Genomic DNA, 18,481 nt, shown 5'->3' with positions numbered 1-18,481 from the left:
AAGGGAGGCCTTGGGATCTTTCATCTTCTGTGCTGTGAGGCCATGACGGACAGGATGTTGGATGTCTCCCCTTCTGATGGCTTTTGTTTGTGAAAGCTTAGCTCTGCCTTTAGCATGGTGAGTAGCGGAAGAGCAGGAGCTTAATCTTTGGGAAAGCGACTTATCTGATGAGAGCCCAGGCTGGTGACTTTAGTGAGCAGGAGTGTTGAGGCTCTCTTTGTGCCTGGTGGAGCCGAAGGAGGTACCAGGGTCCTGGTGGGGACAGATGCACTGAATTTCAGTTCCCAAACATGCTCTCTTAAAGCACAGTGCTGCTGATTTTAGGTGTGGGAGGAAAACAGGTAAGCCAAAACAGTTTTACAATGCTTTGGTGCCAGTGAGCATGTCCTAGCACAGAAGGATGTGTCCAGCACCCTGCTTTTCAGCTGCATTATGCAGCAGGACAGCAGTGTGCTCGGGGCTTCCGGATGAGGAAATCTTTGTGCATCAGCATGGTCTGAAATGCCTACAATGAGATCCTCTCCTCCCACAGAGACCAAACTAGACTGTGGCATTGGACTTGTGCTCCCAGGAAGCCTTCTACCATCATCTCTTTCTGTGTCTGACAAATCTTGCCAGGTCCCCATGGCTAGGCAGGACCCAGAGCTCCTGGCCCCATGGCTGCCTCTCCTCTCCTCTTCTCTCTGATGCAGGTTACTGGGCTGTTCTTGTCCTTGACTTTCTAATGGCACATTTGAATGGTGTTGGCAATGTCAGAACTGCAAAAGAGGGAGTTTGAACTGAAATGGGCAGGCAGAGCAGGGTAACCTTTTCTGAAATCTTTTTGCTAATCTGAAAGTTTCCCTCCTGACGTCCCAGTTCTTGGTGCTGGGCCTGAAGAGCTGGGTGCAATGCAAATGAGGAGCTGATCAAATACTTTCCAGCCTGTCCTGCTGTGACAGGGTGGTCTGGTCTTGTAAGGACTTGGAAAAGCTCTTCTGTAAGGAACTGAGAGCAAGTTAAACTGGGGAGCTGCAGGGAGGAGGTCATAGCCCTGAGCAGAGAGGATGGTAGCGCTGGGAATGTGCTCTAGGTCTTATGCACTGGATTTGGCTGTGCACATCAGCTCAGCTGACTCCAGGTCACTGTTGGTGTCTTCTGGGTTCCCTGGTGAACAGTCAGCACAATGTGGGGAGGAGCACGGAGGGGACTTGGTGAGTTTGATGCTGAGCAAGGAATGTTGAGACCAGGGCAGAGCCAAGCAGCTATAGCTCCCTCAGTAGCTGGTGAATGCAGTAGGTGCTGCTGGGTTTGCTCAGATGTTTCCAACAGGCAGAATTTACCCCACCTCAGCATGGTGGAAGTCTCTGAACTCCAGGGGAAACTCCAGACAAAGAAGAGCAGTATGGAGGCTCGAACAGACGGCTGTCTACATGACAAAGAATCTGTGGCTCCACTTGGTGTCAGGACTGTCTTGTGAGGTGAATATCCCTTTATAATAGAAGAGATGAAAGAAAGGGCTCTTCAGGCTGTTTTTCCTTTCGATCTCCGAGAATGATGCTCCAAGATCTGAACCACTAACTCTTTGCACAGTGTTCAAGAATAATATTCCTTTGTATTCAGGAATGGCTCCTGGAGCTATTTTAAGTGTGTGAGTGCCAATAAATGATTCCTTGACCTACCAAACAAATGCACATACAGTAACATTTCTCTCTAGTACAGTGACTTATGTAAGTAGAATCATAGAATCATTTAGTTTGGAAAAGACCTTCAAGATCATTGAGTCCAACCATCTTCCATGCCCACTAAACCATGTTCTGGAGTGCCTTGTCTACGTGCTTTTTGAATACCTCCAGGGATGGTGACTCAACCCATTCCCTGGGCAGTCTGTTCCAATGTCTGACAACCCTCTCAGTAAAGAAATTTTTCCTAATGTCCAACCTAAACCTCCCTTGCTGCAACTTGAGGCCATTTCCTCTCGTCCTGTCTCCAGCCACCTGACAGAAGAGACCAACACCCACCTCACTACAACCCCCTTTCAGGTAGTTGTGGAGAGCAATAAGGTCTTCCCTCAGCCTCCTTTTCTCTAGGCTAAACAACCCCAGTTCCCTCAGCTACTCCTCATAAGACTTGTGCTCCAGGCCCCTCACCAACTCGGTTGCCCTTCTCTGGACACATTCCAGCACCTCAATGTCTTTCCTGTAGTGAGGGGCCCAAAACTGAACACAGTACTCGAGGTGTGGCCTCACCAGTGCCGAGTACAGGGGAACAATCACCTCCCTGCTCCTGCTGGCCACACTATTTCTGATGCAGGCCAGGATGCCGTTGGCCTTTTTGGCCACCTGGGCACACTGCTGGCTCATATTCAGCCAGCTGTCAACCAGCACCCCCAGGTCTTTCTCTGCCGGGCAGCTCTCCAGCCACTCTTCCCCAAGCCCTTAGTGCTGCAGGGGGTCACCGTGACTGAAGTGCAGGACCAGGCGCTTGGCCTTGTTGAACCTCATACAATTGGCTTCGACCCATCGATCCAGCCTGTCCAGATCTCTCTGTAGAGCCTTCCTACCCTCAAGCAGATCGACCCTGCCTCCCAACTTGGTGTCGTTTGCAAACTTGCTGAGGGTGCACTCAATCCCCTCATCCAGACCATTGATAAAGATATTAAACAGAACCGGCCCCAACACCGAGCCCTGGGGAACACCACTTGTGACCCGCCACAACTGGATTTAACTCCATTCACCACAACCCTCTGGGCTCGTCCATCCAGCTCATTTTTCACCCAGTGAAGAGTACGCTTGTCTAAGCCATGAGATGTCAGCTTCTCAAGGAGTATGCCATGAGAGACAGTGTCAAAGGCCTTGCTGAAGTCGAGGTAGATAACATCCACAGCCTTTCCCTCATGCACTAGGCGGGACACCTGGTCATAGAAGGAGATCAGGTTGGTCAAGCAGGACCTGCCTTTCGTAAACCCATGCTGACTGGGCCTGATCCCCTGTTTGTCCTGGACATGCCATGTGAGCGCTCTCAAGATGAACTGTTCCATAACCTTCCTGGTGCCGAGGTCAGGCTGACAGGCCCGTAGTTCCCCGGATCCTCCCTCCAACCTTTCTTGTAAATGGGTGTCACAGTGGCAAGCTCCAGTCATCTGGGACCTCCCCCGTTGACCAGGATCGCCGATAGATGATGGAGAGTGGCTTGGCAAGCACCTCCGCCAGTTCCCTCAGTACTCTTGGATGGATCCCGTCTGGTCCCATAGATTTGTGAGCATCCAGATGGTGTAGTAGGTCACTAACTATTTCTTCCTAGATTAAGGGGGGGTATATTCTGTGCTTCATCCTCGCCTTCCAGCTCAGGCGGCAGAGTACCCTGAGGATAACTGGTCTCCCTATTAAAGACTGAGGCAAAGAAGGCATTAAGTACCTCAGCCTTTTCCTCATCTCTTGTGGCAACATTCCCTTCTGTATCCATTAAAGGATAGATATTCTCCTTGGGTTTCTTTTTACTCTTAATATATTTGTAAAAACATTTTTTTGTTGTCCCTTACAACAAATGTTGATGAATGCAGTTGTGCAGCACACCATCAGGGCCGTGGTGCTTTTGCACTTGCTCAGAGCTGTGGTAGGTGAAGATGCAGAGCGGATGTCCTAACACCCACTTTATTCTGTGATGTATTTAGCCTCTGGTACCCCAGGCAGGGTGGTCCAGGTTTGGCCAAGCGTGTGTGTTAGTCTGTGAGCACTGTGCTGTAGAAACCAGCACTTCTGATGGCAGGTGGAGCTTTTGCCAGATAGGGGGAAAATCTTTGACCTTTGCAACATGTCCTCCTTTTCTGCTCAGAAAACATTTAGCATGCAGCACCCACAGATTGCTGGTCACCCATCCCTCCTGTTTCCTCCATTCAGTGATTTGTAGTGCCAGATAAATACCTGGTTCCAGTATTTCATTAAGCAAAGGGACCCCTGAGGGCTGGGAAGATGGAGTCAGGGAGCCTGCATGCAGATATTGTCTGGGGAGGTGGGAGACCTGGAGTATAAAAGGTGTCATTAATCTGGGAGGATTTATTTGGCTGTTCCCACCCCAATCCCAGCCACCCTGAATTAGGATATATTCCCTTCTAGGGGTGACTTGCGTTGAGGTTTGCACCATGCCTCCTGCCCAGTGACAATGGTTTGTGCATCTGTTATGGACCTGGATTTATTGTTTGGTGTCTCACGAGTGAGAACAGCGGAGACATCTCAAAACCAGGAGACTGACTTAAATCATCCTTCCCTCCCCCTGGATTTTTCTAGAGGAGCGTGCGTAGGTGACATGTCTTTCCATCCCGTTCTGGGTTTCTCCCAGAAACAGGGAATTTCAGGTGAACTCTCTCCTTGTGCATACTCATATGTCTCCTTTTATTACCATCTGCACAGGGAAAGTGCTGCTTCTGTGGCACACGCATGCAGCTGACATGACATACTCATTTCTGAATGGAGAGCGGGGAGGGAATTGATTAATGAAATGCATCTCTCCCTTAGATTTGTTTTGTGGGTTTGGCAGAAGCACTTGCTACATTAGCATTCAGCTGGTGCAAATGAGGATTGTAAAGGTCTGGGGTTTTTTCCCCTGCCACTGAATACAGTAGTCTATCCAAAGCTGTTTTTGTGTAGATGGAGTTATTCTTTGTCCTGATTGCCCTGGGCACTGCTAATCAGTATGGGGCAATAGAAGAAAGCCTGTTCAGCAGGTGGGATATGTTATCCCTGCCATCAGCTTGTGCTTCTGACCCACAGTGTGTTTCCTTTCCCGCACTGGGCATCCATCCATGGTCGGCCATCCACACCTCGTGGCAGTGGTGGCCGTGGCGAACGAGGAGGAGTAAGTCTGTGATGGCTCTTGGTGTGACTGTGCCTGTGCCTGTTAACAGCTGCTCAGGCTGATGGATTAGATTTGCAGGTTTCTCCAAGCCCTGCATGCTCCCATGTGGAATACCAGGGGCGTTATTTTAATTGTGGGAAGGTGTAGCTATCTACCTGTTAATAACTACATTTGTGAAAATTTGTTAAAGCTGTTAATTTAGCTTAAACATTTTGTGCGAGGGAGGTTCTAGAAAATTACAGTAATTGTGACTGTCAGATGAAGACGTTTGCTGTGCCTGGAGGGAATGGGCTTGTGTTGCGTGGCTGCTGGCAGTGCGTGCAGGAGAGGTTTGGGATGTTACTGCACCTGGAGGTACAGGCCACAGCAGGAATCAATGCACATGGGCTTTCGTGATCCGCTCTCCACAAGGAGAGTGTATCTTCTCTGTGACACACAGTGTGTCTGGGATTTGAGTAAAGGCAGACTGGGATTTACTCTTATTTTAAGGATTTATTTTATGGATTTTATGCTATTTATTTGGTGGATTAGGTGCACAGGTGAGTGAAGGCCAGTGACTGTATGCAGAGCCAGGCTGGGCAGGAAAACCTCCAGCAGATGAATGCACAGGCCCTGGACCATCCACAGATGTGACTTTCAGATGCTGTTTTGAGTAGGTGGGGAACTGGCATCTGTGAAGAGACAGGAGCAAGCCCTGTATGGATTAGCTGGGCAGCACAGGACCTGTGCTGCCATATGGCCCTGCAGACCAAGAGCTGTTCTGGCTCTGCCTCTGCTGTGCTGTGGGGCCATGGCAAATCGCTTCCATGACTTTCTGTGCATGTTTCCATTCCACCCCCCAGGCCTGTTCAGAGGTGAGCTGTTCAGAGACAGGTCATCTGGGTGGTGTATGTGATCTCGGTGGGGGCTGAAGTTGCCCCCATCTTAGAAATACCTACTAATAATTGTAAAAGATACAAAGGAGAGGAGCACCCTGAGAGTCTGGGGGCAAAGCGCTGTGGGAGAGAGCAGCAAGCCCATTTCAGAAGGCTGAATTCCTTGCATAGACTGCATTTTCTGCCTGGGGTGTAGTGTTGCTGGCTGGCAGTCTTTCCAAGCTCATGGCCTCCTGCACCGATCAGGCTGCTGAGAGAGGGGGAGGGTGCTGTGTTTCACCGTACTGCAGTCACCCCTGGGCTTTGGGCTAAAAGCCTTGGCACACACGGCTTGGCTCCAGCTGGGTTTAACATGTCAGCAGGGAGGGAGCTGCGTGCTCCATTCCTGAAGCCACAGAGCCTGGAGCTTTGGAATGTTGCTGAGGACAGTTTGGTGTAATGCTCTTCACCTTCTCACCTGCAGTAGGTAATTTTTACTGAGATAATCAGTGTAACAGGGCTGGAAGGTGTTTTGTGGTTCGGGGTGGCTTTGCAAGCTAAACCCTAGCTAAGGAGTTGAAAATAATGTTGAGTATGTATCTGTCATCTTTGTTTCCCTTTTACCCTCAAGCATCTTCTTTCCCTGCCTGCCTACGTGAAAACCTCTCACTTTGCAGCACTTCTGCAGTAGTCCCTTCCATCAGAATGTGTTTCTGGGAGGAGAACAGCCCCTCCTAAGGATCCCTCTGGCCCTAGGGTGAGCAGTGTGTTGGAGCCTGTCTTGTGCTCGCTGTGACCCGCACGCATGTCTGTGCAGTGCGTCAGAGTAGCAGGACCTGCTTTCCAGTCCTCTCCTTCCACAGCAGGCTTGCCTTGCTCTGGCTGGTTATCTTCTTTCCTCCCAGCACCAGCTGTTTGCAGCACAGCTCTGAGCCTAGGTTGTGTTGCACTGTAGTTGCTGGACATGTTCTGCCTTCTCCGTTCTACCTGGTACCCCTTGGGATGACAGAGGAAGAACACAAGGAATCACAGCACGCTGTGGTCTTGGCCCCAAGCTGATGCAGAGGATGCTTGTGGAGCAGCAGCGAGCCTGACCAGCAAGTCTGTCTCTGAGCCTTGCCAGTGCTGAGATCCAGGGTTCTTGTTCAGTCCTGCATCAGAGAAATCTTTTCACCATTCTCATCTTATTTTGGTGTTGCTTACTGTGCACAAAAGATCCCTGTTCATGTTCCCTGTCCTCTCCTTCACTGGGGAGGCTGCAGGCTGCTTCTTTCAGAGCTTGCAGAGGTGATTTTTTTCAGGCTGTCCTCAGTGATCCCCACTATGCCTATCTTGATCCTGTAAAAGGAATATGACAGCACTGCTCAGCCTCTGAATCCCACTCCAAGAGTTATCAGAAGAAGACACTAGAAGACACTAAAAGACACTAAATGGTTCGCTCTGCATTGCCACGGTTGAACCTCAGGCACTCACCGAGCAGTCAGCCTTTGCTGGCTCTGCCGGGGAGCTGTGACTCTGCTTGGGAACCCTGGCTGTTTCTGCATGCCGCCCGGAGCAAGAGGGACGCTGCGCTCCCTAATCAGGGTTGCTGTTTAGTCACGGTCCTCCACATCCTAATGAAAAATCTGTCACGGGTGCATTTCTTGGCTCTTTGCTTTTGAAGAGCCATTCCGGAGCCCAGCACAGCAGGCAGATGGGGCTGGATGGAGGTGAAGGGCAGGATCTGGTTCTCAGCAGGGAATTTCGAGCTTGCGGACACAGGTCTGGCAGGTGATGGGGAGGAATAGCCAGCAGCCCCTTGCTTTGAGACAGGTTATTGTCTGGGCAACCCTGGGGAGACCAGGAGGCACTGTCACCTTTTGTATGCCTTTGCACTTCATGCCAAAATGTGCAGAGTTAAGCCTGGCTCGCTAAACATTCTGTATCTCTTACCAAACTGTGCAAAATATACATGCATGTAGCCGTGAGGGAGAGCAAAGAGAGTGGGGAGATGCCAGCTGGGATTTATGGAGCCTTTTCACCGCTGTTGGTGACGGTGGCATTGCTGTTCATGCACACCATGTGTTACTTAGGTTCTCCAGTCTCTGGAGACTGGTCTAAAGCTGCTGTAAACTTTGGGGTCTTACTGTATCAGCTTAAATGATGCCACATCATAATGAACAGGTGACCTGACATGAAGTGGAGGGAACAGAGGTGCCTACAGATTTCATCTTTTTGGAAGGATTCCTGCCTCCCATCATGACCTTTCTGGGTACATGAGCCTTCATAGCCTCTCATTTACACTTGTAGGATGAAAAGAGAATAACAGGAAAGAGCATTAAGGGTATCTGCTGCCAGGAGAATGTTGTTTTGATGGTGCCATCCTGAACATGTGCTGGCATTTGATGGATTTTCTTTTAAACTCTTGGGTTCAGCAAGTTTTATTAACATGAGCTTAAAAGATCTTGTAATCCATAGAAGTTACTCTGTGTTAAACTGGTCTGCAGTGTATATTTGAAAATACTAAAGCACTTGGCTGAATTGGGGCCTTACATATTAATGTATTTTTTAAATTTTTCCAGGAAAACTTTTTTCATTGCCATTTGTATTGAATTGAAAAACTAGACTTGGTGGACAGCTGGTGGGAAGAATTCAGTCTGTAGCTGCTGTGGAGAGCAGTGAGTTGCTTTAAACATGTGATAACTATTTAAATTAAAGAAAACCACTAATGACAGCTGAGAATACGCCAAGGTTAAAATGGGTCACATAAAAGCATTTAATTTTCAAAACTGTACATACTTTCTCAAGCTAACACTGCAATAAAGTGTGTATGCGTGTGTATGTATGTTTGAGTGTGTGTGTGTGATGCAAAGGAAACTTCAGTTTTGGAGTCCTATAAAATCCAAAACAATGATGGATGTTCTTGGGAAGCAGTGGTGGCACAAGCACATAATTGTGTTGAAGGACCAGAAGGTCATTTGGGGTCCTTATAAGCACAGTGCTGTGCTTGACCTAGCAGTCAAGCCTGTTTTCTGGCTGAAATTTATGTTTATTGTGCCATGTTCAGGATTTCTGGCACTTGTGTTATAGCACTGCTGGATGAATTCGTACGGCAGGGTGGGTTTAACAGCAAAGGCAGTTTAACAGAGACTTATTGAAAGCAGAAGCCAGTTCTTCTGGTGGAGAAGAATACAAACTTTCTGCCCCCATCAAGGAGCCTGCATGCATATTCAAAACTCCACCGTGTGACTGAGATGCCTTCGGGTTATACTATTGATAGGACATCTGGTGACAGCCCCAGGGGGAGGATTTCTGTTCCACTGAAGTCAGTGGGGTTTTGCTGTGTGCATGGAAGGGGAGGAAGATGAGGCAGCTGCATATGAAGGATGGGAAGGGTGCGGTCCAAGAGCAATCATAAATATTAGTGCTTTGTCTCTGAAGCAAGTTCAGCCTCTCTAGTATAGAAAGAAGCATATAGACAGGGATGAGCCTTGGAGAGCAAACAAGTGTCCTGGCATGTAGGAAATCTATCCTCCTCCTCTTAGGAAGGTGACTGTGTCTGTATCCCCTTGGCTGCATCTCATCTGCTTGAGTAGGATGAAGTTGGTTTTTGCAGGCAAAGCTGTTCACTATGGAGAAGAAGGATCATAATCCTTACGGTCTCTTCCCCTAGTCTCCAGCACTGCCAGCCTGTGGGCAGTTGTTTTGTGTAAGTAACTTGACATCTGGCTTTGTTCTTCCTCTTGCCTTGTTTTAATTTCCTGCGGCTGCGGGAATGCCACAAGGCAAGGGGAAACTCTGGTCTCTCAGGGTTGTTGTGTTTCTCCCTCTTCTTTTTCTCATTCTACATGTCCTTCCCAAATGGAGCAAGTGAACAAACAAAGAAGCAATTTAGGAAGGCAACTGCTGAAACCCAGTAATTGCCTGTCTTTTCTCTCACACTGTTGCCTTAAAGGAGAAAATGAAGCAAGAAGCAAATTTGCACATTGAAACCTTGAAGTTACTGTTTCTAGGACGGCTGAGGGTCTATAGGGTGTGGGAAAGTGAGGAATTGCATTTCAGGCTATCTTTAGGAGGGAAAAGCCTTCCTCTTATCATCATAACAGGTTTGCATTTCTCAGGAGAAACACTGAGTTATTAACTTTCCTTCCCTTCTTCTTTCCCCAGCCTTATCACGTTTTTTCCAACAGCCAGAGTCACAGACAGTGGAAGAAAATGGCATGGCCCGGTTTGAGTGTCGGATCGAAGGACTGCCCTCCCCTGTCATCACGTGGGAGAAGGACCATGAAGCTGTTCCAGCAGAACCCAGGTGATGCCCTGATTTTTTTCCTGCATTAGCTTGGAAAAAAGCAAAACAAAACCTGACCATTCATGATGTGGAAATCCTTCATAAAAAGGTAGAATGAAGAAAGAGATGATAGAAGCACCTAAATAAAATTAACATTCCCCCAAACATCATCCAACCCACCAAAAAAAAAAAAACCAAGCCCTTTTTTATTACTGATCTCTTGTTCTGGAACCTTTCCCATGATGGACCAAGTGCTTGGGGCTAATGATTCTTCTAGAGTACTGTCTGTGCTCAGTAACCTGGGAGGTTTTTCCATTTGTTTTATTCCTATATTTAGAGGTCATCTAGTAAAAGACCTTGAATTTTCTTTTTTTAGGGGAAAAGATAAGAATCCTGCAGCATGATACCTTTTCCTTAATGAAAGTCAGTTACAGGCATGAGAAGAGGATAAACCATTAGTTGGCTGTTAGTTGGTCTGTAGATATCACTTCTGCAGGGGATCAGTGACCGCATTGTTCGTCAGTTCTTAAAAACTCATTTTCTGTTCTGCAGAAGGAGCGGTTTCCCTCCCAGGGAAGTTAAGGCAAGAGGCAGGAGAAGAGGAAGGAAAGAGGGGTGGGGTAAGGTTTAGGAATAATTTTGCAGTAATGACTGTTTCTATAAGAATGGCTGCTTATATCTTTGAGTCTGAAGTGTGGCATCTAAAGGTTTACAGGAGGCTGTTGCTTTGTAATAAGAAGGAAATTAATTAATTAAAAAACAAAACAACAACAACAAAAAAACCAAAAAAGAAGGGATTGCAGACGGAAGTGTGCCATAGATAGAGCAATGGCTTTTTAATGAGACAGCTCGATGGATGTTGTGAAATTACTTACTCAGAGATTGCTTTCAACACGGGCAGCCTGAAAATTGTTTTCCTTGTAAAAGCCAAACTGTAATCTCTGGCTGCAGATCTTGCTTTTTAAATCATGTTTCAGCTAATATGCTTTTTCAGAAGCATTTGCTTTTTTGTTGTTGTCTAGTTGTTGTTGGTTTTAATATAACCGGCTTTCGAAGGAATTAAGTGAATTCCAGGAAATGTTGGCTGCCAACCAGAGCTCTCTATTATCCTTACTGCATCATGCCTAAGGACCCGTTCTCAGGCCAGCCTGATTACTGTGGGCTCCTTCCTGTGCACACTTCTGATAAGCCTGTGAAAATGCAATCATTTGGATAGGTAGGCGTCAGGATGATGATTTCATATTCCAGAATAGCATGGTTAGGTGTTTGTACAAAATCAGGCTCTGGGGCTATAGATACAACCCTTGAGATAATGCTACAACATCAGTGTTTATGATTTCTTTTAAGAGGGATAGAATAATCATGGGAAACTGACACTGCTTTTTTTTTTCCCTTTTCTTTTTGGTGGTTTTTTTTTTTTTTTTCCTTTTTTTGTCTTGATCTTACCTTTGGGCACTGTCTTCAGCCTTTGCCCTTGGGTGCAGGTTCTAGCATGGTGCCAACCTTGAGGGTGCTGAAGGCTGAGCTTAAAAAATACTTAGACAGCCCAAAGGGCAGAGAAGTGCTTAGTGATGTTTTCAGAATACCTTTCCTGCCCTGCTGAAGTTCAGGACAAAATCTAACTTTCATATGTAAGGCACAGAAGTATTTTGCAATTCTGGCTCTGAGGTACTTTTAAAAAACATGGTCTTAAATCTGTAGCAGCTGCTGAGAGGTGGCTTGCAGGATTTCTCTAGATTGCAGTTGCTTTGGGGTGTGTGCTACTTCTCTTGGCATAATCTCTTCTCTGTTTTAGGTGCTGGCTGGCTTTCACACCAGGCTCCAAATTGCTGTTTATTTTTTTCTAGAGCCAAGATGAGTACTTGCTAGGAACTGGAGGTCTTTAGAGGTCTGCACGTAGGCACGTACCCTATAGATCACATGGTCTGCAATCACAATGTCTTTTTCCATGTTTTGGCTAAGTGACGGTTTTATCTGTGTGGAGAGTTTGCTTCTGTCGTGTGTCAGGAGTGCCTTAATATGGCTTACGTTCACTTACAGGGCTCTTGAGCTGTGAGCAAAAGGGCTTGCAAACTTTGAGTCTGCAACAAAGCTGCAGGTTCCTAACTTGTCCTGAGGACTGGTGCTTTAGTCTATTTTGTGTACCTTCAAAAGACTGCGAGGAAGGATGTGCCAGCAGTTCATTGAGGAGAAAGTAAGAAAGGGAGTTGGACTGTTGATACCGGAATATTCTCTGCTATACCCACAGCATAGTGCACTGAGCTGTAGGGTTGCAGGGTTTGGACACAAGGCAGCGGTGCTTGATTTCAGCTCTTGAGCACTGCCCTGGTAATCGTCGCTGAAGAGGTGAGCAGCTGTCAGCCCCTCTGTGCTCTCTTGTAGAGTCTGCTCAGGGAGGAGCACAGAGGGGAACAGCTACGTGTTTTTTGCTCTTGTAGCTTGCTGCCTTCTGTGCCCATGGTAACTGGGCCCTGGTCTGAGTGTGCTACCCTTTAACCAGCTACCTGCTGCAAGTGGGGGGCTTGCCTTTCACCCCTATTCAAGGCAGTCTCCTGTGAGATCCTGGTGCTATAGCTGTCAATGGCAAAACTCCTGAGACTGCTGAGGTGCCAGCATTTCTGTTTTTCCCAGGGCCTTTGTCTGTCCTTTGGTTTTTGTTTTCTGTTTAATCCATAGTGAAGGTGAGCAGACAAAGATCAGCCCTTTGTGTGGAAGGAAAGCTAGCACCAGCTGTCTGCTCAGAATCATCAGGCAAACTTAGCTTCCTTAAAGAGCCTGGGGATGGAGCAGAATGCCCTTGCAGGCTGCTCGGGGGCTTCTAGTCCAGGGCTGCTGGGAGCCTGAAAAACTGGAGGCTTTGTGAACAGCTGGGAGAAATTGTGGGTAGAGAAATCCTGCCTTTCTTCCCTCCTTGCTTCCCCGGGAGAGCGATGCTCACCTCCATCGTGCTTTCCCAACAGGATGTACTGCATTAAGTAGATATCTCTATTGCTGGTCTTGCTGAAGGGACCATCTTGAGCTATGTGTCAACTGAGTCTCCCCACTCACTCCCCCTTGCCTCCAGGTCCTGCTTTCTTTAGAAACACAGTGGCTTGTTTTCTGCCCTCAAGAGAAGCTGAGTGTGTTGGCTGAGCATGACTGTGGACACAGTCCTGAGCAACCTGGTCTAGCTCACCCTGCACTGAAAGAGGAAAGACCATAGACAATTTTGAGAGGTCCTTCCCAGCCTCAGTGAATCTGTGATACATAATTGGAGTGTCTTTTTGTGGCTGGGAGATGCCTTGCCTAGTGTTTGAAATATGTTGATATTAATTACAGACTCAAATAGCAGATGCACGACAAAAATAAATATTATCGCAGTGGGAGGCTTTCCCTCCACAGAGCTGAGAGGATGCAAATATTTGTCTCCTTTCTCCTGTGTCCTGATGAGACATCTTGATGAGGGCTTTCTGGGTGCCACCTCCTCTGAGGCCTCTGGAGCTTGATCCTGAGAAAAGTGTCTTTTTAAGTAGTGGGAGCATGGCTTTAGGGATGTGGGGCAGTTGCCTTTGTGTACGTGGGAAGCTTCAGCGAGTCTGTGTCCATGAATCAGGCTATAGGATTGTGCCAGTAGAGACAGTATGGTCACTGGAAGAGCTCTGTTAGCTCTTCTGTTTCTTCATCAGCTGTGAAGAGGACAAGAAGTGATGAGCTCAGATTGCCGCAGCTGAGGTCCAGGATAGACACTAGACTCGCAGCTGGAACAGACTGCTTTAGGGCAAGGGAGGTATTTCCATCACTGGAGATTTAGGATAAAAGTTTGCAGGAGCAGATGTGCTGTTGGTGACCATGGCTTGAACACAGGATAGGTGATCTCTTAAGGCCCTCCTTGTTCCATGACCCTTGCTCATGGCACTCCAGCTGTCTCAGCACCTGGAATACCACAGTTCTACTTCCTGGGTGTACTTATTGGGATCTTTGTGGATGGAAGGACTGGCATTCATGATTATAACTTGTCTTTGTGCTGTTCCCATGGAAGAGCTGCTATCCCTCCCCTTAGCAATTGCCTTTGAATGTGTCCTCTTCATAATGAAGACTGATAACCCAGAGCTGCCTGTCAAAGCTCGGCAGCTCTGTTTATAGAGGCTTGCAATTAAAAATGAATCTCATATATAATTAAAAAGGATCACGTAGGCTTTGCGCCTTGCATTCAAGAATAAAGAGGCTGCCATCTAGGAATCCAGGCAGAAAATGGAGATGCTGACAGCCAGCTCCTACTTTTATGCTAATTGCTAATCATTTGCTTTGTTCAGTATAATGCAGCAAGGATTGTGTTCATGTTATGAGCCATGTAGCCATTTCACTCCATGGAAGTGTTGCCCAGTAGCACTCCATGGGCAAATGGGGGGGATACTGAATGCCTGGCTGTGAGTTTGTCAGCTTGTGAAAGCCAGAAACTTGTGGAAGAGCAAAAGGAATCAACACAACCCAGGAATTGTGCAGCTTCAGGCGGCTGTGTTCTGGCTGCTTTGGGCCATGAAGTTGCAGCTGTCTATCAGCTGGTCCCTTCACATGCTTGAGGTGCAGCAGGAAAAAGATGATGTTCAGACTTCTTTGCAATGTATTTTTTCTCTGGATCCCAAACCTTTGTGAAAACCAAGTGGTGAAACTGGCTGTAGTGTGTGCGAAGGCACTTCACTTGGAGACATCTGCAAATAAGTATGTAGAAATGTGCATGTGTGTATATAGTTGTTTTGTACTATACAGTTGGTTTGTATCAGCAAAGTCCTATTGGCCTGGTCTCCCAAAAGCAGATCCTATGTTGTGAAGACTCCAGGGTGACAGATAGGTCTGTACCTGCTGCTTTTTAAGAACCACCAGCTGGGTTGCTCAAAGGTTTCTTGGTTCCATTCTGCTGTGGTTACCAGGACCTGCACATGATATATTTGCAGGAGAAAAGGAAGGGATAAAAAGGCTTTGAGTTGATGAATAGCTCAGGTAAGGCATAGCCTGTCTCTCACTCTTCGTTTTGGTCACTCAGGTTTATAACTCTTCCAAATGGTGTCCTCCAAATTGTGGATGTGCAGGAGAGCGATGCTGGGGCTTACCACTGCGTGGCAACCAACGCCGCCCGAAAACGCTACAGCAATGATGCAGTCCTCAGTGTCCTGAAAGGTAAGGTGCAGGCAGCAGCATGTTGGGCTGGGGACATGTCTACTGGATAGCCATTGTGTGTGATGGCAAGCTGAGCTAAAATATCGGTGATGATCTCTTCTGATGGTCTGGGTGTGGCAGGGGTCTGCATGTGGCAGGCTTTGGTTAAAACTTGCAGAGAAAGTGTTTTATTAAAGATTTTTTTCTTTATTCTCATGGGAGAAGCAGGCTGGTTTGGGAGGTATTGCCGCCTGGGAGCCGCAGCTGGCTGCTCTGGCCAGCCACAGGACTAGGCAGCCAACAATAATAATGGGGTTGTTTCTCTCTGTGCCCAGGGATTTTCTTTTGCAGGTGGATTGTTACAGCAGGTGCATTTTAACAGCCCTAGACTCTTTTATGCTCTGGGGCTCTTAGAAGGGGTCAGGTACCCTGCTTGCACCTTGGGGAAGTGCAGTGGTGTTGTGATCTTATCTTCAGTGGCCTTGGATGGCAACACAAGCAAAGGCTGGCACAGACAGAGGAAGATGCCTGCCCAAGCTAGCAAGAGAAATAATTGGAGTAGTTGGCAGGGCTGTGTCTACCCCAGGTTGCCTAGCGGAGTCCAGAGGATGTTAAGCATGGTGACATCTGACTTGCATTCTGTGTCCATATTGCTGGCTCTTTGCTGAGCTGTTGGGTAGGCTCCAGAGATCTTTTTGTGGTATTTGGGAACAGCTTCAGCTGGGATTTCTTCTGGTGACACAGAGTGTTGGAGCAAGGCTTTGGGTATGGGCTGTCCTTCGTCTCCCAATCTGGGCCTCAGTCTCTGAGTGCTTTTTTTCTATGTAAACCAAGAGTGCAGTGGGCAAGTCTGGACATGAGAATGTAGCTGAAAGCATAAGTGTAGTGGGGGTCTCCAGACTCCAGCATCCTTCCCAGCACGCCTGGCTGCCTCCCCAGTATTGTATAATCCCTGTCCTGCAAGTGGACAGATTCACCAGGGCTGGGAGTCTGGCTGAGCTGTCCCTTCTCTCGGGACAGTGCCCCGCTGCCATGTCTGTGTCTCTTGTTCATGCTGACCCCAGTGTATTTTGTAGGCAGCTTTAACCTTGAAAGCTCTGAAATCCTTCCCGGCCCCTTTTGTCTTTGTTTAGGATTGCATTGCTTGGCATTCTGCTACCAATGTATTTTCACGGAGGTGGCTTTGCCGTTCATCTATCAGCAGCAAGTGTAATTAACTGTGGAGTCTGAGAATACACCTCTGATCAATGGATTGTGTCGTGGAGTCTGTGTGGAATCTGCAAAGAATTCGTGAGCACTTGAATGCTCTGTATCTAATTGCCAGCCCTTGCCAGATCCTCTGTGTGCTTAATGAAGCACAGAGGCGAGGGGAGCACTTGTGATGGGCAGTTCCACACTCCAGAGACAGCTCCCGTGCTGGGTCTGGTTCGCTATTGATAAGTAATATTGATCAAGCTACAAAGGTGAATATGCTGTCCTTGACATCATAACTCATGCTGCATAATTGTATCTTGTAACTCTGCAATGTTTAATCTGCTTTGCAAATGGAGGCAATGGAAGAGGTTAAATGGGAAGCGTTCCTTCTGGAGCACCAGCCGGCCTGAGCAGATTTCTGCCTGGAGTTCTCACCCAAATCTCACTTCTGCAGCACCATACCACCCGCTGGCTGCAAAAACAAATATGCGAGGTTGAGTTTTTTACCAGATTGAGCTGATAGTGATGAAAAACATGCCTGTTAAATCTCTGGGGTTTTTTATAATTGGGGAGAAGTATCTCTGAGACAGATGGGAAACTGCAGTGACCTGTGCGGGCTGCAAACTCCTCCATGAGTGACTGGCATGGTATTGATCCTTTTTTGATTCAGCACTTCACCATCAGAGGCACTTTTTTGGACGCCTGGTCTGGCTTGAGGAGTCTCTTCCTCCCTGTTCAGAAGCAGCTGATAGTAGTTGGAGTGAACTGGTCAGGCAGAAATCCTTTGTTGGTTGTAAAAAATAAACCCAACCAACCAAACAAACAAAATTCCAGGGGGGGGGGCGGTAACCCCAAAGAACAATAGCCTGAAATACAGCTATTTAGTGTTGCTTGAGTTGCTATTTGGAAATTTCAGGGGCCAAAGTCCTATGTGTCTGCAGGCAGGAGCAAGTAAACTACTACTTCCCTCCGTGCTGAGGTAAGATGGGAGTCCAGTCTTTCAGTCCTGCTGCACTGCCAAGGCCCCTGGAAAAGGTTTGTGCAGTGGGACCTAGTGTCTCCTTACCAACTGTGCCTGCAGGTTTGGTGTCCCACTGACAGCACTGGGCAGTGTTGTGTGATGCTGACCAAATCTGTGTGCTCATGTCAGATTTCGGGGCTGTGTTGATTATAATGCAAACGCTTCCACTTGCACTAGGTTGCCAGCCCTCCAGCCTGGGAACATCTTGTGTTCATGCCTCTGTCCCTGCCAGACAACGCTGGATTTGAACTGGCTGTGCATAGCAAAAGAATCCATTTCCCTATAGCTCTTCTGCCCAGTTGTCCTTTTCCTCCCCCGCCCCCCCCGCCCTTGTTCCCGATATGATGGCTGGGAATTGTTCCGTCTCCCTTATTAAAGGCCTTTCCCAGTAGAGGCAGCAATTAGCACGACCCCCTTCTGTCATATTTGCATGGCCTAAAAACCCCAAAAGTGTTATTTCCCTTGATGGTGTGACTTCCCCATCACGTGGCAAAGGCTGTGTTGTGTGTTGGTGGCTAAACACATGCAGGCCTTACATGGGCAGGGCAGAGAGCAGCAGTGCACAGCGGTGCTGTAAGCACTGCAGATGTTTCGGCTGTGCAGACTTCATGGTGCAAATTTCCAGACGTTCCCTGGGGAAGTGGCGTTTTGAGCTGGAAGGGAAGAGAGCAGACGGGAGAGCAGGATACAGTCACGCAGCCCTGAAACAGAGCCTGCTGTGGAAATAGGGATAACTTGGATTTTCCCCTTGGATCTCCACTGCTCCCCGGTGGACAGAATACCAAACACATCTGGCAGCTCCGTCCCTTCACCCCTCACCTGGACAGATGAACGCAGCAGCCTTTCTGTGCTCTCTGCCAAAAAGGGCATTAGGAACTGGCTGCAGGATGCTTTTCCCAGGCGCTCTGTCTGTGCATGCTGCCTTTGCTTGGGGTCAGTTCTCAGCAGGGCTGTGTCTTATTTCTTGTAGCTCCTTTTTCTGGAAGCAGGCTCTGGAGCCCTACTCTGAACTTGTATATGAAGTTAATGCCCTGCGTGTCCCGGTCATGTTCTCACATCCTTGACATACACAAGGAAGTGTTGCCATGCTTCATAAAGCAGCTCTCAAAGAAGAGTAGCAGAAAGGCTTGGGGAACATGACATTGTGTGGTCTCAGCAGGTCACTGCTTATCACTTCAC

The 18,481-nt window shown here is 47.8% G+C and overlaps 1 protein-coding gene across 3 annotated transcripts in view; it reads left to right on the top strand.

Moving 5' to 3' along the window:
* The window catches only part of IGDCC4 (immunoglobulin superfamily DCC subclass member 4), a 100,811-nt gene that overhangs the window by 34,779 nt on the left and 47,551 nt on the right, over window positions 1-18,481 (top strand). For all 3 annotated transcript variants that reach the window (XM_069798592.1, XM_069798591.1, XM_069798590.1), the window contains 2 exons: window positions 9,834-9,975; window positions 14,975-15,108. In XM_069798592.1, coding sequence (XP_069654693.1) covers window positions 9,834-9,975; window positions 14,975-15,108 — 276 coding nt within the window. The remainder of the gene's footprint in view (window positions 1-9,833; window positions 9,976-14,974; window positions 15,109-18,481) is intronic.

The sequence above is a fragment of the Haliaeetus albicilla genome, chromosome 12 (genome assembly GCF_947461875.1).
Source record: "Haliaeetus albicilla chromosome 12, bHalAlb1.1, whole genome shotgun sequence".
NCBI lineage: Eukaryota > Metazoa > Chordata > Aves > Accipitriformes > Accipitridae > Haliaeetus > Haliaeetus albicilla.
Note: the sequence above shows the minus strand (reverse complement) of the source record. Positions and strands in the feature narration are given on the sequence as shown.